Raw genomic sequence first — 26,895 nt, 5'->3', positions numbered from 1 at the left:
CTGATTTGGGGAAGGAAGCTGTGAGTTTTTTTTTTTTTTTTTTTTTTTTCAAACCATGAAAGGAACACTGGTGACAGAAAGTTCAGTGGAAACAGAATCTTTGAGCAGAGAAGTAAGGCTGATATCTACACAAATGAAAAGGACATAGAGATCTGGTCCTATTGATTTTAGGCTTTTCTCGCTTCATGGCAAGCACTTGGGTGTGACACCCAGTTAACCTGCCTCACCTGTAACCTGCCTTACCTGTGTGCAAACACCACCAAATAGGCTGGGGAAGAACCCATGGAAAACTGAGGTCCTGCAACCTGTGCCCAGGGGTTAACCCTTGTAACTCACTCTTGGGGAAGGCAGGGACTGTTCGGTTTCGCTGATGTTTGTTTGTGTTTAATGGGCTGCTGATAAAAACACCTAGCCAGGACCAGATGCACTGGGTACCCAGTCACTCAGAACTGAATCTTACTCTGCTTGGGATTTAGATCCCAGAAGTGTCATCAAATGGGTTTTTCTCCCCTTTCCAAGGGAGAGGCAAATGTGAAGCCAGGTTGTCTGTCTTTATAGGCTGTGCTTAAAATCTCTCTTGAAATCATGAAGATTGCAATGAAGACTGAGAAACTCAGTCTTTAGGCCTTGATGCCTGCTGCTTCTCCTGCCCTGGGGGTGGCCACTGTCTAAGGAGAGGCAGCGGCCACCCTTGCTTTTGTGGCAGCGACATCTAGTGGCAGAAAATGTGCGCGAGGCGCGGCTTTGCCTTTCCCGCTCCTGTGACAGCTGAAACACTAAGCAGGATCCCTAAGCCAGCCCCTCCTCCTGGCTGCCCAGAGGTTTTAAAAAGTCTGGTCAGAAAATTAACTTCCCATTAAGAGATCTTCTAGTGCAAGAGATTAATTCTCTAGTAAATGTTTTCCTAGTCCAAGTGGAAGGCTTGAAGTGGTAATACTGGTCTTTGCTACCTACTGCTTGATAGCTTTCCTGGTCACTGATGTCTGATAAGATTTGGGACAGAGCACACACAGTCACAAAATGAAAATATCCTTTTTAATTGGAATCAGGAATTCATTGTTAACCACTTTGAAATGGGAGGGGTAGCACCAAAGTCTCTTTCCAGTCCCCAAACCTAAGAGGCCTTATTTCTGGATGAGCAGGAATCGGGCTGACCATGCAGATTGTTGTGATTCTCAGATGTCCAGATGCTGCACCTGCTGAGGAAGGTGGGTGAAGAGGCACGTTAGCGAACAGTGTCCCAGACCAGCCTCCCATCTGTGGAGTGCCTTGCGACGCTCTCTGCCGTATTAGCAAGCAACGCCTGCATCCTGGAGCGTGATGCCAGTCTGGAGACCAGGACATCTGAGAGGCCACAGCTAACACCCAGATTTAACACGATGTTTCGTTTCAGGATGATGAAATCAACCAGCAGAGCCAGCTGGCTGAGAAGCTAAAGCAGCAGATGTTGGATCAGGACGAGGTAAAGGACGCCATCATTTTTTTTTTTTAAACCAATTCCTTTGTTATTCTTTGCTGTTGATATTTGTTCCAGACATTGAATTTGCAAAGACTCTTTTTTTTCAAAAAGCACTGAATCATGTGAAAATTCCTTGGTAGGTTTCCTTGAGTCTATGAATGCCGATTACGAATGGATTTTCATAGAATTGAGAAATTATGTGTCTGACTCTGTAGAGCTCTAGGGGTTTTTCAAGTGAGAGGCTGGTTGTTAGGCTGAGTCCTGGGAGAGCAGCCACCTGTCTAGGTCCCTCAGTCCCGGCACGGCACTGCGGGGCCCTGCTGTGTGGGTCCATTTCAGCTTTGCAAATGAGCTGGCTCAGGTCTGTGATGCAGACCATGCTCTCCTGCTGTCCCTAGGGAAAGAAAACAAAACCAGAAATGGAAGATAGAGGAGGGGAAAGCAAGGAGGAAAGGGGCCCTGAGCATAGTCTGAGCATAGATTGGAGACACTAAAAAGGAGGCACATTGCCTCCGTCTTCTCCTCAACAGTTCTCTATTCTCCAGTAAATGTCTTTATTGCCTGTGCTTTGCCAAATGTTTCACAAACAGGGATTTTCTGCTTCTTTGTTAAAACGCTATGGGGTTGGATCACATGGTACAGTGATACAACCAGTGGCTTGGGTCGTGTCCCCAGCCCTGCACAGATACAGCTGTCTCAGGTGCCCCTTCCGTCCTCTTCCTCTCTGCTCCTCTTCATCTTTCCAGGACAATGATTTTACCCTGTGCCCCAGCCCTTTCCTCCATGGGGAAGTTAATCTGTGCGTTTGTAATCAGATGAACTGTACTCACCTAATTGGTTTCTGTCTTAACCATAATTGAGGTCTTCCGTCTGCTTAGTGTTTCTGGCTCTCTACCTCCCACTCTTTTTCCTTGCATCCCCAGTATTGGTACAGCTGCCTGAGATAAACTTTTCCTTTTTGTTAGAGGAAAAGCTCTTGCACTGTTTTTCTTTATCTATGCTATCAATGTGATATCTGTTCATTTTAGGAAAGCCAGAAAATACTATTGGAACCAAGGTAATGAATGCATCCAAAAGCCCAGGCATTCATTTTATTTTAGTTGAGGTTTTTTTTCCCCCAGAAACCTTTTATTTAAGGAACACAAGCTTCATACATTTCATAATTACAACTTTAGGAGCATGCTGATTCTTCCCACTGTACCCGCCTTCCCACCCACTCTCCCACCCCTCTTCCTCCTCCTTCTCCTATTCCCACTCTTATTTTTTTATTAAGATCTATTTTCAATGAATTTTATACACATATGATTAACTCTATGTTAAATAAAGAGTTGAATAAGTAGCATAAAAAAAAACTGTTCATCAACAGTCGAGACAAGGGCTGTTCAAAGTTATTGCTTCTCAAAGTGTCAATTTCACTTCTACAGATTCAGGCATGCATTTTAGGTAGTGTTTGGGGGCATATCCTTCAACACATTCCTGATGAATGTTAAGAAAGAGTGACTGACTGCCCTTTGGTTGTCTCTGAAGTCAGTCTGTTTGCACTATGTAATCGTGACGGTATTTTTTAAAAGCTAAGTATTGTTATTGTCCTCTGAATGATTTCTCTGTCCTTTGTTTGATATGTGGAGTAGCCAGCCAGCTAAAAAGTGCAGTCATTTTTGAGGTATAACTCATTCTTTGAATTGAGTCTGTCCAACTTTAGAAAAAAGAAACAGATTTCTGCAATATTCGCATGCTGTGTTTTCATTTAGCATCTGGACCACACAGTGGGGTTTCCTGTCAACCTGAGCTTTTCCAGCTTGTTTTCTTGCGTCTGGTTTAATAATGACTTTATTTTGGATAGAGCACCTGACAGACATTTGAACACGAGACCCACCAGTTGCATGCCATCTTGTTTCCCCAGCTTTTAGCTTCCACAAGAAGAGACTATGAGAAGATACAGGAGGAGCTGACGCGTCTGCAGATTGAAAACGAGGCGGCCAAAGACGAGGTGAAGGAGGTGCTGCAGGCCCTGGAGGAGCTGGCGGTCAACTACGACCAGAAGTCCCAGGAAGTGGAGGACAAGACCAGGGCCAATGAGCAGCTGACGGACGAGCTGGCCCAGAAAACGGTTGGAGCATTTGTGTTTAGGGGGTGGGACTTCCTCGCCTGCTGTTCCTGGACTTTTCGCTGATGCTCGTTGATGGACACTGTATAGAAAGGCAGTTGGTGGAATGGTTGTTGGATGTTACACGCAGATGTGTCCTCTGAAGTCTTCCAACAATTGAAATGCCTGGTGGAAGTGACTTTCGTCCACTCCTTCTGGAGCTGCAATTCACCACTTTTACACCCAGGGTATTTATAATGTTAGCAGGAAGGCTTTGTGGAAATAGTGAAGAGAGAGCAGATTTGAAGCCAGAAAAATCCTAGTTAAAAACTTCACTTTACAACTCTTAGGCCTTAGTCAAGAGAGTTAGGCCTGAGCATACATTCCCTTATCTGTAAAACGGCAGGAACAAGGTGTTCCTTGCATGTTGTGAGGACTAGTGACAGGCACCGGCGTGTGCTGCTGTATCAGTCCGTGAATCTCAACGTGTCCCGCTGGAATGGGGACGCTCTGGAAGGTGTGCACGCCCTCTTCTGTCTTTATCCTTCTTCCCGGATGAAGTGCATGCCCGCCCTCAGCTTCCTGTCCTGGCTGCTGCTGTCAGAAGCCTGGGACCCAGCTGTCCTGGTTTGTCCTGTGGAAGCCAGTGCTTCCGTCTGCACATGTCCTTATTTTTAGAGTGTCCCAGCAAAAGGTGCTGCAGGTTCTGTACCAGGAGCTCGTGGCAGCAGGGCCAGGAAGCATTTGGCCAGGGAACTGGCGCTGGGCTGTGTCCTTTCCTGCTTGGAAAATGGGTTGGTGGAGAACTGAACGGCTGTAATCTGCTGCCCTCGGCACCTCTGCCCGATGGCCTGGTACCGTGGGATTGTGCCCAGCCTGTTCTGTGGAAAACATCCAGTCCTCCTTGGACAAGGAGGAGCAGCACATGGTGCAGGAAAGCGCTGATCTGCCGACTGTGGGGCTGGTGGGAAAGGCTCCTCACTCCATACACTCAGCTGCGTGGTGGACGCCTTCTCTATACTGGCTTCCCAAGACAGGAACTGCTGCTTCTGGGGATGCTGAAAACATGATGAAGTAAGCAGTTGGCAGTGCCAGACGAAACAAGACAAAACAAACCCAGCCGGAAGTTGCTTAGGACAGGAGGAGAATTAGATTTTCTCTGCTCAGTGTTTTCTCCAGAGTCCTTTTAACTAGTCCTTGCTATTACTATTTTTCAAAACAATGAGACCTTTTCCATAAGGTTTAGTGTACTGTTTTTAACATTTTTATTTGACAGGCAGAGAGACAGAGGGGGAGAAAGAGATCTTCCATTCATTGGTTCATTCCCCACAGCTGCTGGGGCTGGGCCAGGCTGTGGGAGCCTGGAACTCAATCTGGGTCTCCCACGTGGGTGGCAGGGACCCAAGATTTTGAACCATCACCTGTGGTCTTCCATGGTGTGCGTAAGCAGGAAGCTGGATTGGAAGCTAAACCAAGATTGTAAGCCAGGGACTTTGAAAAGGGACGTGGTGTCCCAAGTGTCATTTTAACCATTGTCTCAAATGCCCGCTCTTAAAGTACTACTTTTAGTCAGATTATTAAAATATATTCTAGTAATTTAGCAGCATTTAGCAGGATCGTATAATGTCTGGAGCTTTAGGAGTAGGGGACCTATTTCTTTGTTGGTTAATACCAAGACCCAAAAGGTGATAATTCTGTTGAATCATTGAGAGTCAGTTAAGAATATTTACTTTTGGGTAACATACATGAAGGATGGGAAAGAGATAAATTTGTTGAGTTTGGCAAGAAAATAGAACTTCTACAATGTATTAAGAAACCATCTATTATTGAACTTATCTAATTTTGAAAAAAAGATGAATTGTGTTTAATTCAGCTTCACTGTGAGGATTAGAAGACTTTTTAAAAAAAGGTTGATTTATTTATCTGAAAGGCAGAGAGAGAGAGAGAGAAAGATTTTGTATCTGCTGGTTCACTCCCCAAATGGTCACAATGGCCAAGGCTGGGTCAGGCTGAAGCCAGAGCCAGGAGCTTCATCTGGGTCTCCCACGTGAGTGACGGGGCCCAAGAACTTGGGCCACCTTCTGCTGCTTTCCTCAGTGCATTAGCAGGGAGTTGGGTCAGCAGTGGGTCAGCTGGGGCATGTCCCCATGCCCATAAGAGATGCCAGCATTGCAGGTAGTGACTTAATCTGCTGTGCCACAGTGCCGACCCTGGATTGGAAGACTTTTAAAGTTGTTTTCTAAATGCATTGTTGTTCCTCTGGGCCATGTAGTCCAGATCCATCTCCTGTTAGAAGTTAGGTGGGGGTTTGGAAGGGGCCCACGGAGGAGGTTTGTTGGGAGTGGAGGTGGGGAGGACACCGGCAGGTGTGTTTAGAGTCTGAACTTAAACAGGGTGCATGAAGCAGAGCGTGTGTGTTAGGAAGATGGGATTAGATGTTATAAACCTGTAGACTCTGTCTCTGGCTCACCTTTAATAAACTTATTTCATAGTCCTAGACATATTATATGATATGAGGACATATAATAATATAACACGATATATAACTTGAGAGTAGGATGCCCCACTTCATGTCAGAGATTGTGCTGTACCATTGTCAGAAAAGGACTCTCATGTTGCAATAATGAGAGATGATAAAAGAACTGCATCCTATATGATACTGTTATTCTTTTATTTATTTAATTGAGAGGCAGAGAAACAGAGAGAGGGACAGAGTCTGAGACAGAGAGCGAGAACTTCCCTCCACTGAGTCACTCTGCAGTTACCCATGGCAGCCGGGCTGGGCCAAGCTAAAGCCCAAGAGCTAGAAATTCAGTCCAGGTCTCCCACATGTGTGACAGGGACCTAAGTACTTGAGCTGTCACCTGTCGCCTCCCAGGGCGCACATTCGCAGGAAGCTGGAATCGGGAGTAGAACTGGTACTCGAACCCAGGCACTCCAATATGAGATATGGGTGTCCCAAGTGGCCTCTTAACAACTGCACCGAATGCCTGTCCCATGATGCAATTGTTCTATGTCATGCTGTGTGTGAGAAATCGATGGGGAACCCTTTTAATTTGTTGTCGAAATTTATTTTTCCAGACTACATTAACAACTACGCAGAGAGAGCTGAGCCAGCTCCAAGAGCTTAGCAACCACCAGAAAAAGAGGGCCACCGAGATCCTGAATCTGCTGCTGAAGGACCTGGGGGAGATTGGTGGGATCATTGGCACCAACGATGTGAAAACGGTGAGCCAGCCTTCCTTGCCCCGCTTCCGTGCTCTCAGCAGAACGTCCTGCTGAGTCTTCCTGGTGTCCAGTGCTCAGCATGCTGGGTCATACTTGAATCACTGCAAACTAACCGATCAAATAGCTACAGCAACTATTATTGGGTTGAGGAGGAAGGAAAAATAATTACCTTTCAAATCTAGGGACCATCTTCATATCCTTGTTGGTTTGCATATGTAAATTGGTTTATTCCTCACATTCACTTGTGAGTGTCACCAGTGTTTGGAATTGGGTAACTAGTCTCAGAAATGGGCTCTTCTTTCCTGTAAGAACTCAATGGAGTGAAAATTCTCTAATCAGTCAGGATGGACTTAGAAAAGCTTTCAGCAGAAAGTAACAGGATCCGAACGATGGCCTAGGAAGGGAAACCACATTTACATGTTCACAGCGTGAGAAGTCTAAATCTCGCTATCAGGGTGTGCTCGGTGTTGCCCAGCAGCTCATTGGAACCACAGAGTCTCCCTCCCACCTACGGAGTAGACTCTGCATTTTAGTGATTCGCCAGGGGGTTGTTGTGGTTTTTATCTGAGCAAATCCGGTTTAGTGCACTGGCTCTGCAGTGCCAACCCAAGCTTTTTCTGTATGTCCTTTCTGCTATGCTTTGCTTGTTTCCTTTCTGTATTCTTGGGATTTTGTCACATGGTAGCGAAACAACTGCCAGAGTGCCAGTCTTCATGTCCTCACTCAGCCTCATCCAAGTCCTGCTGTTTTCATGCAGGGGTGAGCCACATCCCTGAAGCCCTGTGTCCTGCACTGGCTGGAACTGGGTCACATGAGCACCTCAAACCACAAGGGGAGCTGGGAAAGGGAAGGGGCTAGGAGTACTGGAGGTGGCTTAAGCCAGTCACGACAAGCCCCCTGGGGTTGTGCACCCAGGTGCTGTCGACCTCAAGGAAATGAGAGAGGTGGCGAGAATCCGGGTGATATGAAGTTGTCTCGAAGCTAGGAATACAGGGGAAAGAGTGAATAACAGTGTTATTGGTCAAGAGATTTGATAATTTGTCATAATATGGAGTTGTTGCTATTGACCAGTAAGACAGGAAAGAAACATTTTTAACAAGAGCTCTGGGGAGTCATAATTTACATAACATGAGCCGAACATATTTGAGAAACTCTGATCTGTGTGCCCGCTCATGAAACGAGCACACTGGGAGTCCCGAGCAGAGCCAGGAGACAGACTGCACTTGCCTCTTGCAGGGCACCTGCCCCACTCCAAGATGGCCATGCTGTTGGATTCAGCCCCCGAAAGTGCGCGGGGCTGCTCTGGTCTCTCTGGTCTGTTTTATCACCATATCCTGTTTTATGTCCACGTTTGATTGGTTGGTTTTTCATTACCATCGCTTTGCAATAGTACATTACCTTGTGTCTAGTACTCCCAGCCAGGGAAAGGTGTTACCTTGCTTAATTTCCATCTCTCAGTTCCCTAACATAAAATTTTTTGAATTGAGCTGTTTTGCATTTATTTATTTTTAAACAGCAGGTGTCTTTCTCTCTCTCTTTCTCTCTCTCTCTCTCTTTCTTTTTCTTTCTCTCTCTCTTTCTTTCTCTTTCTTTCTCTCTCTCTTTTTCTTTCTCTTTCTTTCTCTCTCTTTCTTTCTTTCTCTTTCTTTCTCTCTTTCTTTCCCTTCCTAACTTCCTTGATTTATTTATTTATTTGAAAGGCAGAATTATAGAGAGAGGGAGAGACAGAGAGAGAGAGGTCCTCCATCTGCTGGATTACTCCTCAAATGGCCATAATGGCTGGAGCTGGCCCAGGCTGAAGCCAGGAGCCAGGAGCTTCTTCCAGGTCTTCCACATGGGTGCAGGGGCCCAAGCACTTGAGCCATATTCCACTGCTTTACCAAGCACATTATCAGGGAGCTGGATCCCAAGTGGAGGAACCAGGACTCAACTGGTGCCCATATCAGATGCTAGCACCGCAGGCGGTAGCTTTACCCTCTACACCACAGCAGGGCGGCCCTGCTGTTTTGCCTCTAAAAGGCTGAATTCTGCATCCTTTAGCTTGGTGGCAACACTCAGGTTGTGAGTCCAGGTTGTTGAATACTTGGCAAGGCTTCCAAGATTAGGTTTCCATTTATAGCCTTTCTGGGAAGGTCCAGAAAGGTCCAGGCTTGGAATATATGGTCTCATGCAATCATCATTCTTTCCTGGATCTTCTGCTGTAATGGAGTATTTCATAGATCCTTGTGAATGAATCTAATTACAGTATGGAATTCTCAGGTATGATAGGGTTAACCCTATTGGGCTTCTGTTTAGTGGTTTTATATTTGAGGATTTAATTTGTGGAACCATACGTTGGCGTTGAGCAATAAAATTCTGAGGCTGGGTTGATTAAATGGCCCTCTCAATATGAAGGTGGAGTTGATTTATGGGAAGTTGGCGCTTGCTGCTGATAACTATAAAGGGAGGTATTTTTATGCTAAGTTCTAAAATAGGGCTGATGAAAATGCAAATGAAATCAAGGAGTGTCTGGGTGCTTTGCATGAAAAAAAAAGCGTCCTTACCTTTGGGAATCTAAAGCATGATTGAGATTATTTTTAAATACTCAATTGGATGCTTTTGAGATTATTTTTGGATTCTAGACATTGGAAGCTTTATTTAATTTCATTAATAACACTCACTTATAGGTCACCATATTCTTAATCATTCTGTTTTTTTTTTTTTTTTCTCCTTATAATTGAGATTTAATTGCTAGGGCAATGAGAGCTAATGGAGGAGTTGTGTGTCTCAGGGTAAGTCACTAGATTTCTCCAGGCTTCATCTTAATTTGTGAAATGAGAAGGAGCCCAGATAATCTCAAAGGCTGTCAGCTCAGAAATTGCATGGCTTCTACATCTGTTTCTTGGATTTAGTATTATGGGTACAGGTGCTTTTGTTATTGGTTGTGGCTGTTTTATTGATAGAATTCTGTTGACATAGGAAAATGAGTACAATAAGGAAATCGACTTCAGTGATCTTGTGTTTTGGTCCTAAAGTACAGTTCAGTTCTGACTTGCTTCCTGCTGGCAGGACTCCTGGGGAGGGGGAAGAGTGGCTTTTGGAATCTTTCTCTCTGGGTCCTCAGCTCCTGAATACATCAGAACTGAACAGCCAGAAGGCAGAAGGACCTGTCTCTCCCTAGTTCAAACATTGGCAGAGTGCAGGTCATTCTTTTTGAAATGAGTGTGCAAGAGTTATTGGAAACTCTTGCACCCAAGACCACCAAGTGGATGAACTCTGCAGTGGTATGAAACCTCCACAGTTACAAAGCATTTGTTTAGGGGATTGTTTTTGTTTCCCATCCGGTACAGACTGAAAATCTTTTAGACCTACCAGGACAAGTTAAGGGCTGGCCTGGGGGAAGAAATGCCCAGCTCGCACTTGGCAGAAAGCCCATGGTGACGTCTGCATTTTCACTCCTCCTGACCTCATGAGCCCTGGGCCCAGAAGACCACATGCCCTGTTTGTCCTGCAGGAGAAGAAACATTTCTGCACTAGCAGCCAGTGTAGGCTGTGGATTCCATGTGGTAAAGGTGGACATCCCTGTCTTTCTAAAGAAGCTGGGCAATATATGGCCTGCACCTGGTCGGGCTCAGCAGGGTGTTTCTCATCCTTGTTCCACACTGGGCCACAAGAGGGGCAGGAGAGCAGAACTGAACTTGACTCTTGCAGGCTACCTGCCCTGCTCCAAGATGGCCATGCTGTTGGATTCTGAAAGGAATGTGATGAAAGAGGAGTGGCGTAGGTAGGCAAAGCTTAGGCAGTTGGAACTGTAGCTGGTTTAGCCAGAACCATCGTTAAAGTAGAGTCAGAAGTCAATCCCTGTAGCTCTTCTTGCTGTTCACGTCCTGCATTGGGTTGATTGCCAGTGGAGTCACTTAGCAAATCCGATTGTTGAATCCTTAAGGGAGGGCTGTGCCAGGGTACAGTCTCAGACATGTGGTACATGTCTGCTCTCCTTGGTATTGTACATTTTCAGGGCTGTTCTAGGCTTCAGTTCTTTAATGTTCACTGAAAAGAATAGTTATATGAGGGGTTAATGACTGCAGTAAGACACAGTGAGCAGTTAAAGTGTACTGAAGAATGTCAAAAAGCATATTGGGGTGCTGGTGCTATTGCATAGCAGGTAAATCTGCTGCCTGCAGTGCCGGCATCCCACATAGGTACAGGTTCAAGTCCTGGCTTCTCCACTTTCAATCCAGCTCTCTGCTATGGCCTGGGAAAGCAGTGGAAGATGGCCCAAATCCTTGAGCCCCTGCACCCATGTGGGAGACCCAGAAGAAGCTCCTGGCTCCTGGCTTTGGATTGGCCCAGCTTTGGCTGTTGCGGCCATCTGGGGAGTGAACCAGTGGATGGAAGACTCTCTCTTTCTTGCTTTCTCTTGAAAGGAGCCAAGAGCCGCCATAAAAAAAAAATGGCCTTAATAAAACAGTCCTGGGAAATGGGGAGTAAACTAAGTTCACAGAGAAAGCAGATAGCTACTAGCCAGAGATAAGGGCTACTACCCAGAGATAAGGGCTACTACCCAGAGATAAGGGCGACAGAACATCCTGGTATGCACCTAAGCCCCCTCCCCTGTGCTTGTTCAAGCTTAACAAAGAAACCGCGAGACACGTAGGGCACGTAGCCACCCCTTTCTGCTCTTCAAGGACCCCCTCCCCATATCCAAGCTAAGACACGTAGGGCACGTAGCCCCCGTTTCTCCTCCTCCTCGACAACCTCCTCCCATTGTAGTTACCCAATAAACTTACGCCACCCTATGGTATGTTAATTTTGTGGTTTTGCCCCTTAAAAGCTGTGTGAGATAGCTGCTCGGGGCTCCTCTCGCTTGCTTGCTGCTTGCAGCAGCAGGGGGCCCATTTGCGCAAATGAAATAAAAATTACCTCCTGCTCTATTGCATCGTCTGGTCTGGAGTCTGTGTTTCTGGGGTCGTCACAAGAGGACACCGCTTTTGGGGTCCTACATTTGGGGGCTCGTCCGGGATTTGGGGGACCCCAGACTCCCACACTCCATCGGCCTGACGGAGGTAAGTTTGCTTACTTGTGTGTTATTGTAATTGTGGTTTGTACTGTTTGTCTTTGTCTGCCAGGGCGACGTGGAATCCGTCCTGGGGCGGTTTGTACTGTTTGTCTTTGTCTGCCAGGGCGACGTGGAATCCGTCCTGGGGCGCCTGTACAGGCTCAGTATTGACTGGACCAGTGGGGGAGACAGACGTGTCCTGAGACCCCTGGTTCAACCCTGGAGGACGCTCCAGTGGTGGTCTGGGAAGGAGGGAAAGAGGGAATTTCCCTTCTTCCAGGGGAGAGCCTGGCCAGATGGCCGCTCCCTTCTGATAGTTTCGGTTTTGTCTCGGTCTGTTGCCGTGTGGCTTGTGATTTGTGTTCTGTGTGTCGCTGTTTTTGTTGTCCTTTATCTCTCACTGTCTCCCCCATCTGTTTTTATTGTTGTGTTTGATTGCTAGATGTATACTTGTATGAAAAATGTGTATTGTATTCTTATGATGTGTTAATTATGTCTACTTCTCAATGCAACTCTAGGGCCAAATGTAAGGACAAATTTTTGGAATGGAGAGGCTTGTACCTAGATTTGGCTCTGGTAACCAAGAAACTTTGCTGCTGAATGACCTTCTCCTGCTCCTTGGGAGCCTGGCCAGTTCCCGGGGAGGAGGATAAAGGAATGTTTTCTGATAAATAGGTGGGCATGCTTCATGTCTCGGCTCTCTGGCCAAGACCCGAGATGGGACGCACTGCTTGCCTAACATCTTGGCAATGAGCCACCCTTGTCCTTGGGGGCTTTAAGGGGGAGCCGGAGCAAGCCTCTGTTGCTGCTGTTTCATCCTGGGGGAACACGTAGTCAAGCTGAACATTAAATGTGCCCGTAATGATTACATGATCAATTGGCTACTGTGATTGAGGTGTTCTGTGACAGTCCCTTTAATGAGAAATTAACAAAATGGATTAATAACAGGACATTCAGGACCTGACGCTCTGCTTGGTATGTCATTACAAAAATCATCAAGGAGGGCTATGCCTGATAAATGAGGGTGCTATAAATGTGGGCAGTAGGGACATGTACAAAAATTGTCCAAAAGTCAAAAATCAAAATAAGGCTCTTCCTGGGATTTGCTTCCAGTGCTAAAGGGGAAGGCATTGGGACAATAAATGTCACTCCAAAACTGATAAAGAAGGTAATTCATTAAAAAACAGAGTTCAGGAAACTGGAAGCGGGGCCAGCCTCAGGCCCTCCCTACAGGGATCAGTGGACCATCTTGCTATAGTATCATTAAAGCAATGGAGCCATGTTTATTGCAACATTCTGTTAATCTATGCTCCTTTACCATCTTTCCTGTAAATAATTTTAGTGTGCACTACAAGGCTTGCAGTGTATTTCTTGTGGATTAAACTAAAAGTAACTAAGTCTGTGCACAGCAGACAGCTGAAAAGTAATTTACTGTCACAAATTGGCATAGTTGGCAGGATCCGCAAGTATGCAAAGCAATGCCTTTCTTTAAAAGAAAAACTGAAGTTGCATGTGTAACCTGTGATGTTCCTGGCTGGAAAGACCTTCAGTTCGCCTCTTTGGTGAAGGAATGGGCTCTCTGCTCAGAATCGAATGAGAATTGGGATGGCAAGTTACAGAGTGCACAGCCTCTACAAGTTATTGAGGTTTTGCTATCAGTGCCGGTGGAAAAGGGGGATGAACTATAGGCTTTGGGGAGGTGAAAATGGATTTTGTTATCTGCATACTGATGCATGTGTAAGCAATTAAAAAAAATAAGTACAGGATAAATGTAAATTGGGAAAAAGAAAATGCTGCCCTTTGGAGTCAAACTGCTAGATAGTGGTAGAAAAAAAAATTATATCAAGCTCCTGTACTGCTGCCAGGGCCAACTAAGGTTATTCAGTGTAAACAATACAGAATTCCAGGTGGATATGAGGAAATATCTAAAACAGTAAAAAAATTATCTTAGTGCTGGAGTGATGATTCCCATAATCACTAAAAGGAATTATCTAATTTGGCATGTTAAGGAATCAGATGAAACCTGAAAAATGACTGTGGATTACAGGGAATTAAACAAAGTTACTCTCCCATTGACTGCTACAGTCCCAGATACCATCATTTTGATGTAAAAGGTCACAAACATAAAAGCATGTTCTTGATAAGGAAAGTTAAAAGAAAGAGATACTTTTAAAAGGATATGATTTGTAAAAATTGTTTATCTTAATGGCTGGTTCATACTGGAATAAAAAAAAGGGGGGGGGGAGAAGAGAAAGGTTTGAGCAAGTTACAGAAGGTGTGAGAAAGTCGCAAAATGTTATGGGAAGAAGAAATCTTTGGTTATTTTCTTTGACATAAAATCAAAATCTGATCCTCTGTTAAAGCAATGAGTTAAAGTAATCTATTATGTTCTCTTGATGTCTCTGTTAAATTCTAACTGCTTAAAAACAGCTGTAAAAAGAGCAGTGGTGAAATGAAGGGATCCTATCACCAATCAATGGAATGGACCTGATCCAGTACTGGTATGGGACAAGAGCTCCTAAGGGATGGGTTTTTCCATGTAACCAACATGCCTTTACATCATTAGCCTCTGATAACTTCTGCAATTGCTCCCTGGGCCGTGTGGCCCTGATGCTAACATCTGTATTTACAGCAGCGGATAGAGTACGTCAGTGGTGTGCTTTACCTGAAGACTACTATAACAATCATCCTAATAGGAGAGGACACTGCCCTTGCCATGGCTGCATCAGTAGTAAGTGTTCCTGGACTGGCTTTCGGAAATAATCGTGGACTATGAAGGCTTACATGTTTGGTGACCAAAGCAATCAATCTTACTGCTACTGTGCTATCCAATATAGCCAAAGAATTGGATCAAGTTCACTCAGGAGTGCTTTTAAGCCATGCAGCTAACAATTACTTGCTGTTAAAAAAAAAAAAAATCATATAAGTTGTAAATCTGTACCTGGGGGATGTTATTTTAACATTACTAACAATGTGCCATATATAGAGTCTGTTATTGATGAACTTAAGAGTAAAATGCAACATATGTTTATTACTAACCCACTATTCATTTGAAGGGTTTCAATGGATTCATTGGTTATTAATGTTGGCCGGACTGCTACTGCTTTTCCCACTTTGTATGGGATGTCTTCCGTGTGTTCTGCATTTTATGCTGACTTCCCTATAGTATGAATGGACTGAGATTCATCATTTAAAACTTCGTACCAAGCCTCCTTTGTAATCAAAATAATTGATATTTGGCTGTATGTTTCATCTCTCACCTAATGTTGGGCTGGAATGGTACTCAAAGACGGGTAAGACGCTCAGCATCCTGTACCAACCTAAGACAGGGCTCTAGGCCAAGCTGCCAGAGTTACCGATGACGGGTAAGGACAGAGATGACTGAGGGCAACCTAAGACAGAGGCCATTCTCAATTTAATAAAAAAAAGGAGGAGATGTGGGGACCCATGGCTGGCCATGGGCCCACATGCTAAGGCCTGGCTTGCTGATCATTGGCATTAGTCCTCGTGCAACAGTATCAAGCCCTGGCCACCAGTGACCGTATTGAAACCCCTCATTAATGGCACACAATTTTAGGATTAAAATTAGTTCAAAGAGAAAATGGGGGAATGAAAGGAGCCAAGAGCCGCCATAAAAAAAAAATGGCCTTAATAAAACAGTCCTGGGAAATGGGGAGTAAACTAAGTTCACAGAGAAAGCAGATAGCTACTAGCCAGAGATAAGGGCTACTACCCAGAGATAAGGGCTACTACCCAGAGATAAGGGCGACAGAACATCCTGGTATGCACCTAAGCCCCCTCCCCTGTGCTTGTTCAAGCTTAACAAAGAAACCGCGAGACACGTAGGGCACGTAGCCACCCCTTTCTGCTCTTCAAGGACCCCCTCCCCATATCCAAGCTAAGACACGTAGGGCACGTAGCCCCCGTTTCTCCTCCTCCTCGACAACCTCCTCCCATTGTAGTTACCCAATAAACTTACGCCACCCTATGGTATGTTAATTTTGTGGTTTTGCCCCTTAAAAGCTGTGTGAGATAGCTGCTCGGGGCTCCTCTCGCTTGCTTGCTGCTTGCAGCAGCAGGGGGCCCATTTGCGCAAATGAAATAAAAATTACCTCCTGCTCTATTGCATCGTCTGGTCTGGAGTCTGTGTTTCTGGGGTCGTCACAAGAGGACACCGCTTTTGGGGTCCTACACTCTCTCTTTCTCCCTGCTTCTGTCCTTAAGTAACTCTGCCTTTCAAATAAATAAATATATCTTTAAAAACAAACAAACAAACAAACAAAAAACCATAGTTGAATTACTCTCAGAACCCACTGAAGCTTGTGGTCTGTGGTCTTGGGTTGGATTCTGGACCACACAGTTTTCTCTGGAGGTGCTAGGCTGCCCTCTGGTGGTTAAACAATACACACACATACAATTACTTGCTCCTTTGATCAGTTCCCTTCAAGACTGTTTGTGGCTAAGTAGATGGGTTTTTATTCCAAATATTTTGCCTCGATTTTTATTTACAGTAGAATTCTGAAACTTGGAAACCAAATATAGATCATGCAGAAATGTTAGCTGTCACAATCTTGTCTTCTAAAGGTGGATTTAGGCTGTTCTCACATGATTTTAAATAATGATCTACATCACTGTCTGCTTGGAAGGGCAGTTTGAAAAGGCAAAGAAAAATAGATTGATGATAACGAGAAATCATGCAGGGAACCTTAGAGGGGCTTTTGATGATGAGAAATATGCTCTTAGTCTTTATATTTTCCTTTTAATTGAGGACTTTGTAGAAAGTCTTTCTTATTTCAATCTTGCTCATATAGAGGTATACTCAAGGCATTAAGCTACTTCTCTGCATGATTAGGCAGTATATAGAAAGCATAACTGAAAATTTAGTTGAGTTTTTGTAGGGACTAAGGGTTATCTTTGAATATTGGGCCTCACTGCTGTTAAAGAGATATAAGGTGTTAGACAATGAATGGAATACCACTTCAGATTTAGTTCCTTTTAAAAATCATCAATGTTTTTTCCCTCTGATGCCCTCTCTTATATCCTAAAAATCAATTGTAATAAAAGACCTGGTTAACTGAGGATTGCATTTAGTAGAGATTTTCAATTTAAAGTCCTCTGTGAGGTTTAGGGTTTTCAGAGATTATCTTCAGCTTGCCCCATGATAAGGCATGCTTAGCCAGAAATCCAGGACACCCTGAGGCTCCCTGGTCAGGTTTCACGAGGTCCATGAGCCTCTGGAAATATTTAAGCGCGTTCCCTTCTGTGCTCAGTTGGCAGATGTGAATGGAGTCATTGAGGAGGAGTTTACCATGGCCCGCCTGTACATCAGCAAGATGAAGTCTGAGGTCAAGTCCCTGGTGAACCGCAGCAAACAGCTCGAGAGCGCCCAGATGGACTCCAACAGGAAGATGAACGCCAGTGAACGGGAACTGGCAGCCTGCCAGCTGCTCATCTCCCAGGTGAGCCACCCTTTCCTGCTCGTTTCATGGGCGGGCCTCTCCAGATCTGGTCCCTGCACGCCCTCACTGCTACTGAGGGGCCAGCAAGGGAAGTTGGTGTCTCTTGCTTTGTGGAAGCATGGCTTCCCTTGCAAGGACAGCTCAGCTTTATTCTTCAGGCTGATTTTTGTGGTGTCAACTACATGGATTCCCTTGAGTCGCTTTTCTCTTTAAAGGGTTTATCGGTACATCTTGAGGGATGCATGGAGGGGTGGGTATATAAGAAGATGCAGATAGATTATGAATGTTCAAGATTAGGCAGAATCTTTGACATTCCTATCAATTAAGGAGCATTCTTTCATTTTTTAAATCTCTGCCACAGGTCTAATGTGGTATAAGAAAAATGAAAGCACTCCTATTGCTATTAAGCTTAGCAGTAGGTAGCATTTTATTGAGTTTTTACTGTGTGTCATGTACCATGATAAGTTTTTTTAAATTAATTTATTTGAAAGGCAGAGTTACAGAGAGGCAGAGGCAGAGGGAAAAGAGAGAGAGAGAGAGAGAAAGAGAGAGAGAGAGTCTTCTACCTGTTGGTTCACTCCCCAGATGGCCGCAATGGCTGGAGCTGGGCCGATCCGAAGCCAGGAGCCAGGAGCTTCTTCCAGACCTCCCACTCAGGTGTGGGGGCCCAAGGACTTGGGCCATCTTCTACTGTTTGCCCAGGGCATAGCAGAGAGCTGGATCAGAAGTGGGGCAGCTGGGACTTGAATTGGTGCCCTATGGGATGCTGGCACTGCAGGCTGCAGCTTTACCCACTATGCCACAGTGCTGACCCCAATAAATATTTTTACATGCTTTTTCTTGCTTGAACTTAAAAAATTCTGGTAAGCAGGATTTCAGCTATGGAAACTGAAGCAGATTACATGTATGTATTGACTCACACACATATAACCAGTGCATGGTAGAGCTGAAACTCAAACCAAAGTGTGTATGAACCCATAGCCAATGTTTTCAATCCCAAAGGCACATTTCATTTGCACCCTGAGTAATGCTGCTCTACTTCCCATTGTAGTGGTAATTTTCATTTTAGTAGGTTGTTTCAGAAAACAGCAACCTAGCTTCTGGGCTCACATTAATATCTGAGCATGGTAATTAGGTTTGGGGTTTCTGTGTGTGGTCCATCTGAGTGTTGTGACTGCTTTATGTCAGTTGTTAAAACAGCCTAGGTCATTTAGGGGAAACAGACACCAACAGGGTTGGTGCATGAAACAATACTGACAGACAAAAGCATGCTTTGTGCTGGTATGCTTTTAAGAATATTAATATGTAATCACGGAAACAGCTCCAACCTCCATGTCTAAAATGGATCTGCGAGATTCTATCTTATAAGTAACAACAAGCAGAAATGTATGGAAAAGATTATTCATTTCTAGCATGTGATAGAGAAATTGATACATACTGTTGGCCAGTCCTTTTTGAAAGTAATTCAGAAATTGAAAAAAATGATCAGAATGTAAGTACACTTTGGTCCAGTAATTTCATTTATTCTGTTTTTACAGGTAATAAAGTGAAAAGTTTTCATTTTGTATGGTATTATCATTTCCTACCTAAGATATTGACACAAGAAGTTAAATTGCCCAAGTATCTATTGATGAACTAGTAACATAAAGTTACATGGAAGAACATTATGCAGCTCTTAAAAAAATCTGTGAGACCTAGTCTTTTGGAAAACACAATCATAAAGTTAAATGAAAGTGAAAATGCCAACTTAAAGTTGTATATGCTTTACAACCTGTAAAATATTCATCTCTGTAGATGACTCCAGGAATAGACGAGGGACATAGTTCATAAGTTGGAGTGATTTACAAGTGAAACTTACACCACTTTTTTCTAGATTTGCTTTATAAGATTTAATCTTTATAAGTATATATATGACCATTTATATAAAGACATTTTTGTAATATAAAAATTGAGAAAAAATGACAAACATCAGGGGATGGTGCATCTCAAGTCTGATTTGTAGATCATCCGTGACACCAACAGCATGAGTGTTGGGGGGTCATTCCCTTAACATTTAGGGGCAAGGCAGTGGTACACATAGAGGCCCTGGAGCCTACTACCCTGTGTCTCCTCTCTCCAGCTGGACATACTGGCTCCATGTCCTAGTCCATCTGCTCCCTTGGTGCACTCATGGGACTCTGTCAACTGCCATCTGTAGATGGACAAAGATGGGGCAGTGCTGGCCCTGGAAGTAGCCCAGGGCTATTGTAGTGGGGAGTTTCTAGGTCCCTAGTGCTTGGGGAATGGTCTAGAAGGAGATGTGGATTCAGGTGGACATACTGCCTTCACTGATGAACTCTTTGCTCACTAGATCCGGATGTAGCCAAAGGAGGGACCCAGTGGGGTGCTGTAAAGTGTGGGGCCCAGGATCAGGATCCCCATTGCCCAGGTCTCACAGTGACAATGATTTTGGTGTATGAAATTAGAATATTAGGATGTCTTGAGATTAAAGAACACCCGTGTTAGAAAGTTCAAGTTCAGTTTTCAATTAGGTGCTGTTTTGCACTTTGCAATAATTCACACAAAGCCAAATATTTAATATTTTATGATGTGATCTATGGAATGTGACAAAATGTTTCAAGCCAAAAGCTATCTTTGTTTATACCCAACCTCTTTAACGCAAGCAATGCTTACAAAACAATGACTCAACTGATTCGTGTTTTTGAAAAAGTTATTTCATTAGGTTGGAGCTCAGTCTCCTGGGTCTTTCTTCCTAAACATGGACTCCCCAGATCTGGAGGGGGGTGATGTTCTGTGTACTTCCATCTGCCTACAAGTCAGGACTGTCCCCGTTCTGCCAGTGAGCTCCCATTCATTCATTCCACTAGCATTTATTAAGTGCCTACTTCATACCCTCAGGGAGCTAACAAGTAATAAAATAGATAAATCATGTAGAGGATGAGTACTGTAAGAAAACACTGGGGCTTGGGCAATAAGGAGTCACCTGGGGCAATGTGGTAGGACTGTGGGGAAGGAAGGCTTCCAAGGGAGACAGTAACACAGAATGCAAAGTCCCTGACATGTGAGTTGGTGTGCTTGAGAGAGGGTGAGGTCTTTCAGACCTGGGCATTTTCCTAGCCCCTTTCCCTCCAGCATCCTCTTCTGTGCTAGGGCTTGTCTCATGTTAGGTGGATGGCAAGGAGGGGCAGGGCCATGAGCATGGAGAATGGAGAAGCACGTGGGAGAAGCAGTGGACTACCCTGGTCAGTGAGCCCAGGTCCAGGCCCAGGGCAGAATATGCACCAGCAGAGCTGTCACTCAAGAGAAGGGCCAGGAACCCGTCTTCTGGTTCGTCTTCCCATAGGACAGCCCCAGGCTAGCCTGGTCGATCACTTGCTAGTCATTGACTCCTCCTTTTAATACGTTTTCTTGTTTGAAGCATGAAGCCAAGATTAAATCTCTGACAGACTACATGCAGAACATGGAACAGAAGAGGAGGCAGCTGGAAGAGTCCCAGGACTCGCTCAGCGAAGAGCTAGCCAAGCTCCGAGCCCAAGGTAAATATTTGCCCACTCTGCAGGTGTCAAACTCCTGACTTAAAGCAACCAGTCTAGCTGGCTAGAGTCATGATGTTTACTTTTCCTCCAGCATTGCATTTCTAGGTCTGCCGAAAACCATAGCATAACTGGGGGAGGGAAAAAAAAGAATTCTCTAGAAGACCACCCCCACCCTGAATCTGCTTATCTTCCCATTTTACCCTCAGCCCACCCACTTGCACACGTCAGAATCCACCTGCTCCACTCAGGCACTGGCGCCTGCCTGTTGGACTTTGCCAGATGCCTCTGGCTCTGGCCATTTCTGTCTTTGTTGCCATTGTGCAGGATAATCGAGTGGTAGGGCTATGTGTCTACTGAGGTAGCCCATCCACAGTCTGTCCTGGGCCAGCCGCTGTGCTGCATCCCACAGGATGACTTTAAAATTCACATTCTGTCTTGGCCCCTGACCCCTGCGTCTGCCCCCTCCGTGGCATGTTGTTGCTCTTCATGTGAAGTCTGCACTCCCGCCTGGCTTCCTTAGCATCCTGTACCCGGTAGCAAACTCTTTTCCTTTGCCAGGCATCCTCTCCCAGTCCCCTTTGCTGAGGGGGGGGGGCTACTTGATGCATAGGAAGCATTTAATAAACACGAACAAAGAGAAGCAGAAATCCAGGAGAAGCAGCTGGAAACCCAGCTTTAAGAGGGGTTAAGAGGCTGTGCATTGTGCAGTGTGGGGCCCAGCAACACAACTATTGCTGATGGCGATGGAAGTTGTTGAGCTCTTTTGGAAAGCTATTTGAAAATACATATTAAGGCTGGTGCCGCGGCTCACTAGGCTAATCCTCCGCCTTGCGGTGCCGGCACACCGGGTTCTAGTCCCGGTTGGGGCGCCGGATTCTGTCCCGGTTGCCCCTCTTCCAGGCCAGCCCTCTGCTGTGGCCAGGGAGTGCAGTGGAGGATGGCCCAGGTGCTTGGGCCCTGCACCCCATGGGAGACCAGGAGAAGCACCTGGCTCCTGGCTCCTGCCATCGGATCAGCGCGGTGCGCCGGCCGCAGCACGCCGGCCGCGGCGGCCATTGGAGGGTGAACCAACGGCAAAAGGAAGACCTTTCTCTCTGTCTCTCTCTCTCTCACTGTCCACTCTGCCTGTCAAAAAAAAAATACATATTAATAATTGTAATTTTCCCCTGCTTTTTGATCCTTAGATCGCACATATTCATTGCAGAATTTGATCAACAAAAAGAGTAAAAAGAAAGCCACCTGTCAGTTAAATCAACTATGATATGTTGCTTAATAGAACAGACTGTTTTTCATAATGGAAACATTTTTTCACATTGTCTTTAATGTGGTTATTACTACTAAAAACAGATGGAAGTTGTTTTCCTGGAAATGAATACTTAAACGTGGTTTTGATAGGGAAGTAAGATCAGTGATGATATTCCCCCTCCTTTTTTAAAATTCCCTTTATTACTGCTGTTCAGTTACTTGCTGGGTGAACATATTGTGTTTTGAATACCAAGGCAAATTAATAAAGAAAGGACACACCTACCACACTGCAACTTGTAGGAGTGAATGTTAGGAACATGGTGCACCCCAAAAGCTGGAGTTAGGAAAGGCTTTTTCCTTCTTGAGCTTGATCTCTGCAGTGGTGCCAGAGTGCAAGCCAAATAGGGTCCAGAAGACGTAAAATGAAGTGGGACAGACTAGAGAGAAGTCAAGAGCTGAATGCCACTGCCTTACCCCAGTTTCCTCCCCGCTCCTCAGCCCCCCACTTCAGGCTGCCCGTGACACTGTGTGCTCCGGGGGCACAGCCACCAAGAATGCGCTGAGCCAGGAGTGCCACGCAGCCCTGCGCACAGTGGGGTCTTTTCCTCTAGAATCTTGTGTGTTGTTTCTGTTTCCCGTGTTCTCGTTCTTAGATTGTGTGTGTCTCCCCGGCCCGCCCCGCGCCCCGTGAGGACCTTTGCCCCTGCAGTCGCCCCTGTCCCCGAGGCCTGTGGTCCAGGGGACTTAAGAGAAGCTGCAGGAGAGGTCAGCCTTGGTGCCAGACGGCAGGGCACCCACTCCTCTATGCCAGTGGTTGTGACAAGTGCTCCATGCAGAAGTTTCACTCTGTCGCCCTTGGGTCTTTCATTTCTGTTGCTGCATGTGAGTCCTGCTCACTGAATCTTAAATCGTCATTTAAATCCAAAACAGAAAAGATGCACGAAGTCAGCTTCCAGGACAAGGAGAAGGAACACCTGACGCGGCTGCAGGACGCCGAGGAAATGAAGGTGCGTCCAGCTGCCCCATCCTGCGGGCCCAGTGTACCGTTGATGCACTTGCACTTGGTTTTCCTGTTCTAGCAACGTTGGTCGCCTTCGCACGTGTGCACCACAGTGGAGGAGGGACCATTGCTCAGAGTGTGGCTTGGCTTAGAAAGGAGGTGACAAACATCCTGGAACCCTGGACCGTCTGTAGATGGTGCCTGTGTGCGGTCACACCCTGTCCTCTCCAGTGCTGTTGGGGAGGGGAAAGGACAGTGCCACCAACCACTGTGGGAGAAATTCTCGCTCCCTTGAATGGAAGGAAGCGTCCCTCCCTTCAACGTCGGTCGAGAAACAAACACCCCAAGTTTATGTTCCCACCTTAAGCACAGAGGTCTTTGTTTGGGTTACATTTTAGACTTTCAGGCAATTAAAGTGAGAGCCAAGAAAATGCCAGATCTTGATTAGTTTTAGGCAAATGGTGAGCCTCGTTGAATGAAAGTGCATAGGTAAGGCAGTGCCTGCAGCTTGGCTCTGCTCTGAACAACAGAACAGAATCGTGCCTCAGCTCCATGAATCCCTGTCCCATTTCAGAGGCTCTGGAGAGGAAGGAGTTCTTCACACATCATCACAAATCTGTGCATGGCCGGGGACTGTTGCTCAGTTTCACAGATGGTGAAGTTTGGCTCCCGCCAGTGACCTGGCTTCTCTCAGGTCACCTGGGTAGTCCAAGTGTGTGCCCTCTGATTGCCTTGGTTAGAGAGAAGCTGTGTAGCTTAGGTGAGCGACAGAATGTCAAGGGAAAGCTTTATTTAATTAGCGGACTACTTTGCTCCTAGGGCCCACTCCGTTTCATAACACATCCTTGGATTTAGTTGTTCCAGTAAAGCAAGACCAGATGCTGGGATGACCCTTGTTTTGGGAGCTGAGATGCAGGGGGCACGTGGTGGGAGGCAGAGGTGGGTCCAGGACTTGTCACAGCATGGGCTGCGTGCCAGTGGGTGCATGACGCGTTTCTCTGGCCTGGGTTGCAGAAGGCCCTGGAGCAGCAGATGGAGAGCCACCGGGAAGCTCACCAGAAGCAGCTGTCCAGACTGCGAGACGAAATTGAAGAGAAGCAGAAAATCATTGATGAGATTCGGGAGTGAGTTGGCCCAGGGACCCTGGGACTCATGGGGCTTGGGGCTGGGCAGGGCTCCGTCCTCTCAGGCCAACTGGGGAGGACGTGGATTTTAGTCGAGGGCCAGCTGTCCTCACCCTGTGGGCTCTGTGCTGTGCCCTCGTGATGCCACGGGCTGTGCTGCTGCTTCCGAGGTCTGCTCTTCCATCTGGAGCGGGGCTGCCTGGAGCTCTGGCATGGCAGGCGGCAGGCGGGCCCAGCTGTCCTTTCTCGTCCTGGGAGGCAGGTCACTTTGGCAACTTAGCTGGGTGCAGGCAAGCCCCCAGGAGCTGGGGAGATGTTCATATAAAAGTATGAAAAATCCTAGTCCTGACTCAGGGTTCAGCAGAGAGGACAGCAGCCGCCCCCTGCTTAGCCCACAGCCACCTGCTCATTGCTCCACTGTGGCTGCCTCAATGTGGACACATCACATGGGAGTCTGTGTGCAGGTGCCTGTGACGGGCGGCTCTGCTGCCAGGACGACTTCCCCACATTTGTTTACAGTGACGCCCCTCCCTGCCCCACTCCTCCCTGGTGGGAGAGCCCCTGCCCCGCAATGCCCTCTACTCCCTCACCTTTCCCTCACTGGCAACACAGGTGTCACTTGCTGCAAGGGGCTTTCCGGTCCTCTCCCGAGGCTCCTTAAAGGTTTTGCACCACAGAGCCCCATGGCAGTTTCTGAACCGCTTTGGAGAATGACGTTTTAAATGCTTCAAGGAAAAGATGGAGAATTACAGGAAAGCCAGTTACGTCGAGACACAGTTCCATGCACTGACCTCCGCGCCCAGTGGATCTAGACCAAAGGTGCCCTCCCCTTCCCCTCTCTGTAGATAGAGAACCAGATATCTATGCAGGAACCAAAGTTAAATCGTTTACTGAAGGTCACATCGCTAAGTAGGAGTCAGGCTGGAGTTGGAGTTTAATTCAGTAGACTACTGGTTCAAATCTCTTCTCAGTGTATGTGAGCTGCTGGCACACTGTATTTGCATTTTAAAAAAGGAGAATGGTAACCGAAGCCAAAGTGTAAATGGTGAGTTGGGTGCACACAGCCCACCCCAGGAACGCACTTAGCATCCTCTCTTCCCTTTCCTACTGGGTCACCGCGTGTTGTCACTCATGGTGTGCTTGTATCATGAAAGGAGTGGGAAGAGGAAGGTAAGGAAGAGAGGGAGGGTTCATGAGCAAGTTGGTAGGTGGGGAAGCTTCCTTGGTTAATGCCTTTCAAATGGACTCCAGATTTCCTTGATGTAATAGATACTGATCTTTTATATATAAATTACACATATTTATGTAAATATATATAAAAATCAGAGAGAGAGAGAGAGAGAGAGATCTTCCATCCACTGCTTTACTCCCCAGGTGCTGCAACAGCCAGGTCAGGCCAGGCCAAAGCCAGGAGCCAGGTACTCCTTCTGGGTCTCCCACATTGGTGGCAGGGGCTCAAGTACTTGGGCTATCACCCCCAAGCACATTAGCGGGGAGCTCGATGAGACTGGGACTCCATCCAGCCACTCCGGCACGGGATGCAGACATCCCAAGTGGGGCTTCACCGGCCGGGCCACAGCGCCCGCCTCTGTAATCTGTTCCTTTATGGTGGCTAAGGAGCAGCCATATGAGAGGTGTAAGAATACTGAGCTGATACAAGTTTGACCAAATGCCTGCAACAGGCGCCCAGGTGCCATTTGCAGTACAGGCTGGACTCGGTTCTTGGTTGCTCCTCTCGACACCCCTCCTCAAGGGCCCACCCAGCAGGCGCTGCCCTGTGTCAGCGAGGCATTCGGACCTGGCAGATGTTTTCAGACCATCTGATCCCAGAGGGATCCCAGAGGCACCTGAGTGGGTGCCTGCCCGGGGGTTGGGGAGCCGAGCCCATAGGACTCTTCTGTTGGGGCTCCCCTCCTCTCTTAAAATACCAGTCGTGTTCCTAGCTCATTACTTTCCCCTGAAGTGCTTGCACACCAGCAAACTATAAATACATCCCCAAAGCCTTTGTTTCATGCCTGTTAGATGCTTCCCAGAAATTAGTTTTTCTCTTGGGCAGGGAGGAAGCTGTGAGCTTGTTCTCTGATCCTGCAAAATCCTCCAGAATTGTGGCCTTTATTGCACAGAACTAATGGGCTTGGAACAGAACCACGGTTCGAGCTGGATGACTCAGAGTTTCAGACTGATGTGGAATACATTGCTTTTTCCTCTCCATTTCAGCTTGAATCAGAAACTGCAACTGGAACAAGAGCAGCTCAGTTCTGATTATAACAAGCTGAAAATAGAAGACCAAGAGAGAGAGATGAAGCTGGAAAAGCTTTTGTGAGTGCACTTCAAACCTTCCCTGTTTTCTCTCCTCCCTGTGAGGTCTTTGAAACTCACTTTTTGCGATTTAGATACCTAGGTGGTTTGATTCGATTGGGCTAATTTATTGTTTATATTTTTCAATTTTTAGTTGAGAGGCAGAGAGAGTGAGCTCCCATCTGCTGGTTCACTTTTCAAATGCCTGCAATAGCTGGGGCTGGGTGGTGGCTGAAGCCAGGAGCTGGGAACTCCACCCAGGTCCCACACAGGGGTGGCAGGAACACAATCACTTGAGCCATCACCAGCGCCTCCCAGAGTCTGCATCCTCCAGGAAGCAGGGGTGAGGAGCCAGACCTGGGACTTGAACCCAGGCATTCTGCTGGAGAATGCAGGTGTCTTGACTGCTGGGCAAAGCAGTG

General features: G+C 46.3%; 1 protein-coding gene across 1 annotated transcript in view; it reads left to right on the top strand.

Annotated features, from left to right (window-relative positions):
• KIF5C (kinesin family member 5C) overlaps positions 1 to 26,895 on the top strand; it is a 183,463-nt gene that overhangs the window by 121,497 nt on the left and 35,071 nt on the right. The window contains exons 13-20 of the mRNA XM_017342839.3: positions 1,394 to 1,462; positions 3,363 to 3,569; positions 6,627 to 6,773; positions 17,082 to 17,270; positions 20,689 to 20,806; positions 22,982 to 23,058; positions 24,066 to 24,175; positions 26,393 to 26,494. Coding sequence (XP_017198328.1) covers positions 1,394 to 1,462; positions 3,363 to 3,569; positions 6,627 to 6,773; positions 17,082 to 17,270; positions 20,689 to 20,806; positions 22,982 to 23,058; positions 24,066 to 24,175; positions 26,393 to 26,494 — 1,019 coding nt within the window. The remainder of the gene's footprint in view (positions 1 to 1,393; positions 1,463 to 3,362; positions 3,570 to 6,626; positions 6,774 to 17,081; positions 17,271 to 20,688; positions 20,807 to 22,981; positions 23,059 to 24,065; positions 24,176 to 26,392; positions 26,495 to 26,895) is intronic.

Source organism: Oryctolagus cuniculus, chromosome 3 (genome assembly GCF_964237555.1).
Source record: "Oryctolagus cuniculus chromosome 3, mOryCun1.1, whole genome shotgun sequence".
Classification (NCBI taxonomy): domain Eukaryota; kingdom Metazoa; phylum Chordata; class Mammalia; order Lagomorpha; family Leporidae; genus Oryctolagus; species Oryctolagus cuniculus.
Note: the sequence above shows the minus strand (reverse complement) of the source record. Positions and strands in the feature narration are given on the sequence as shown.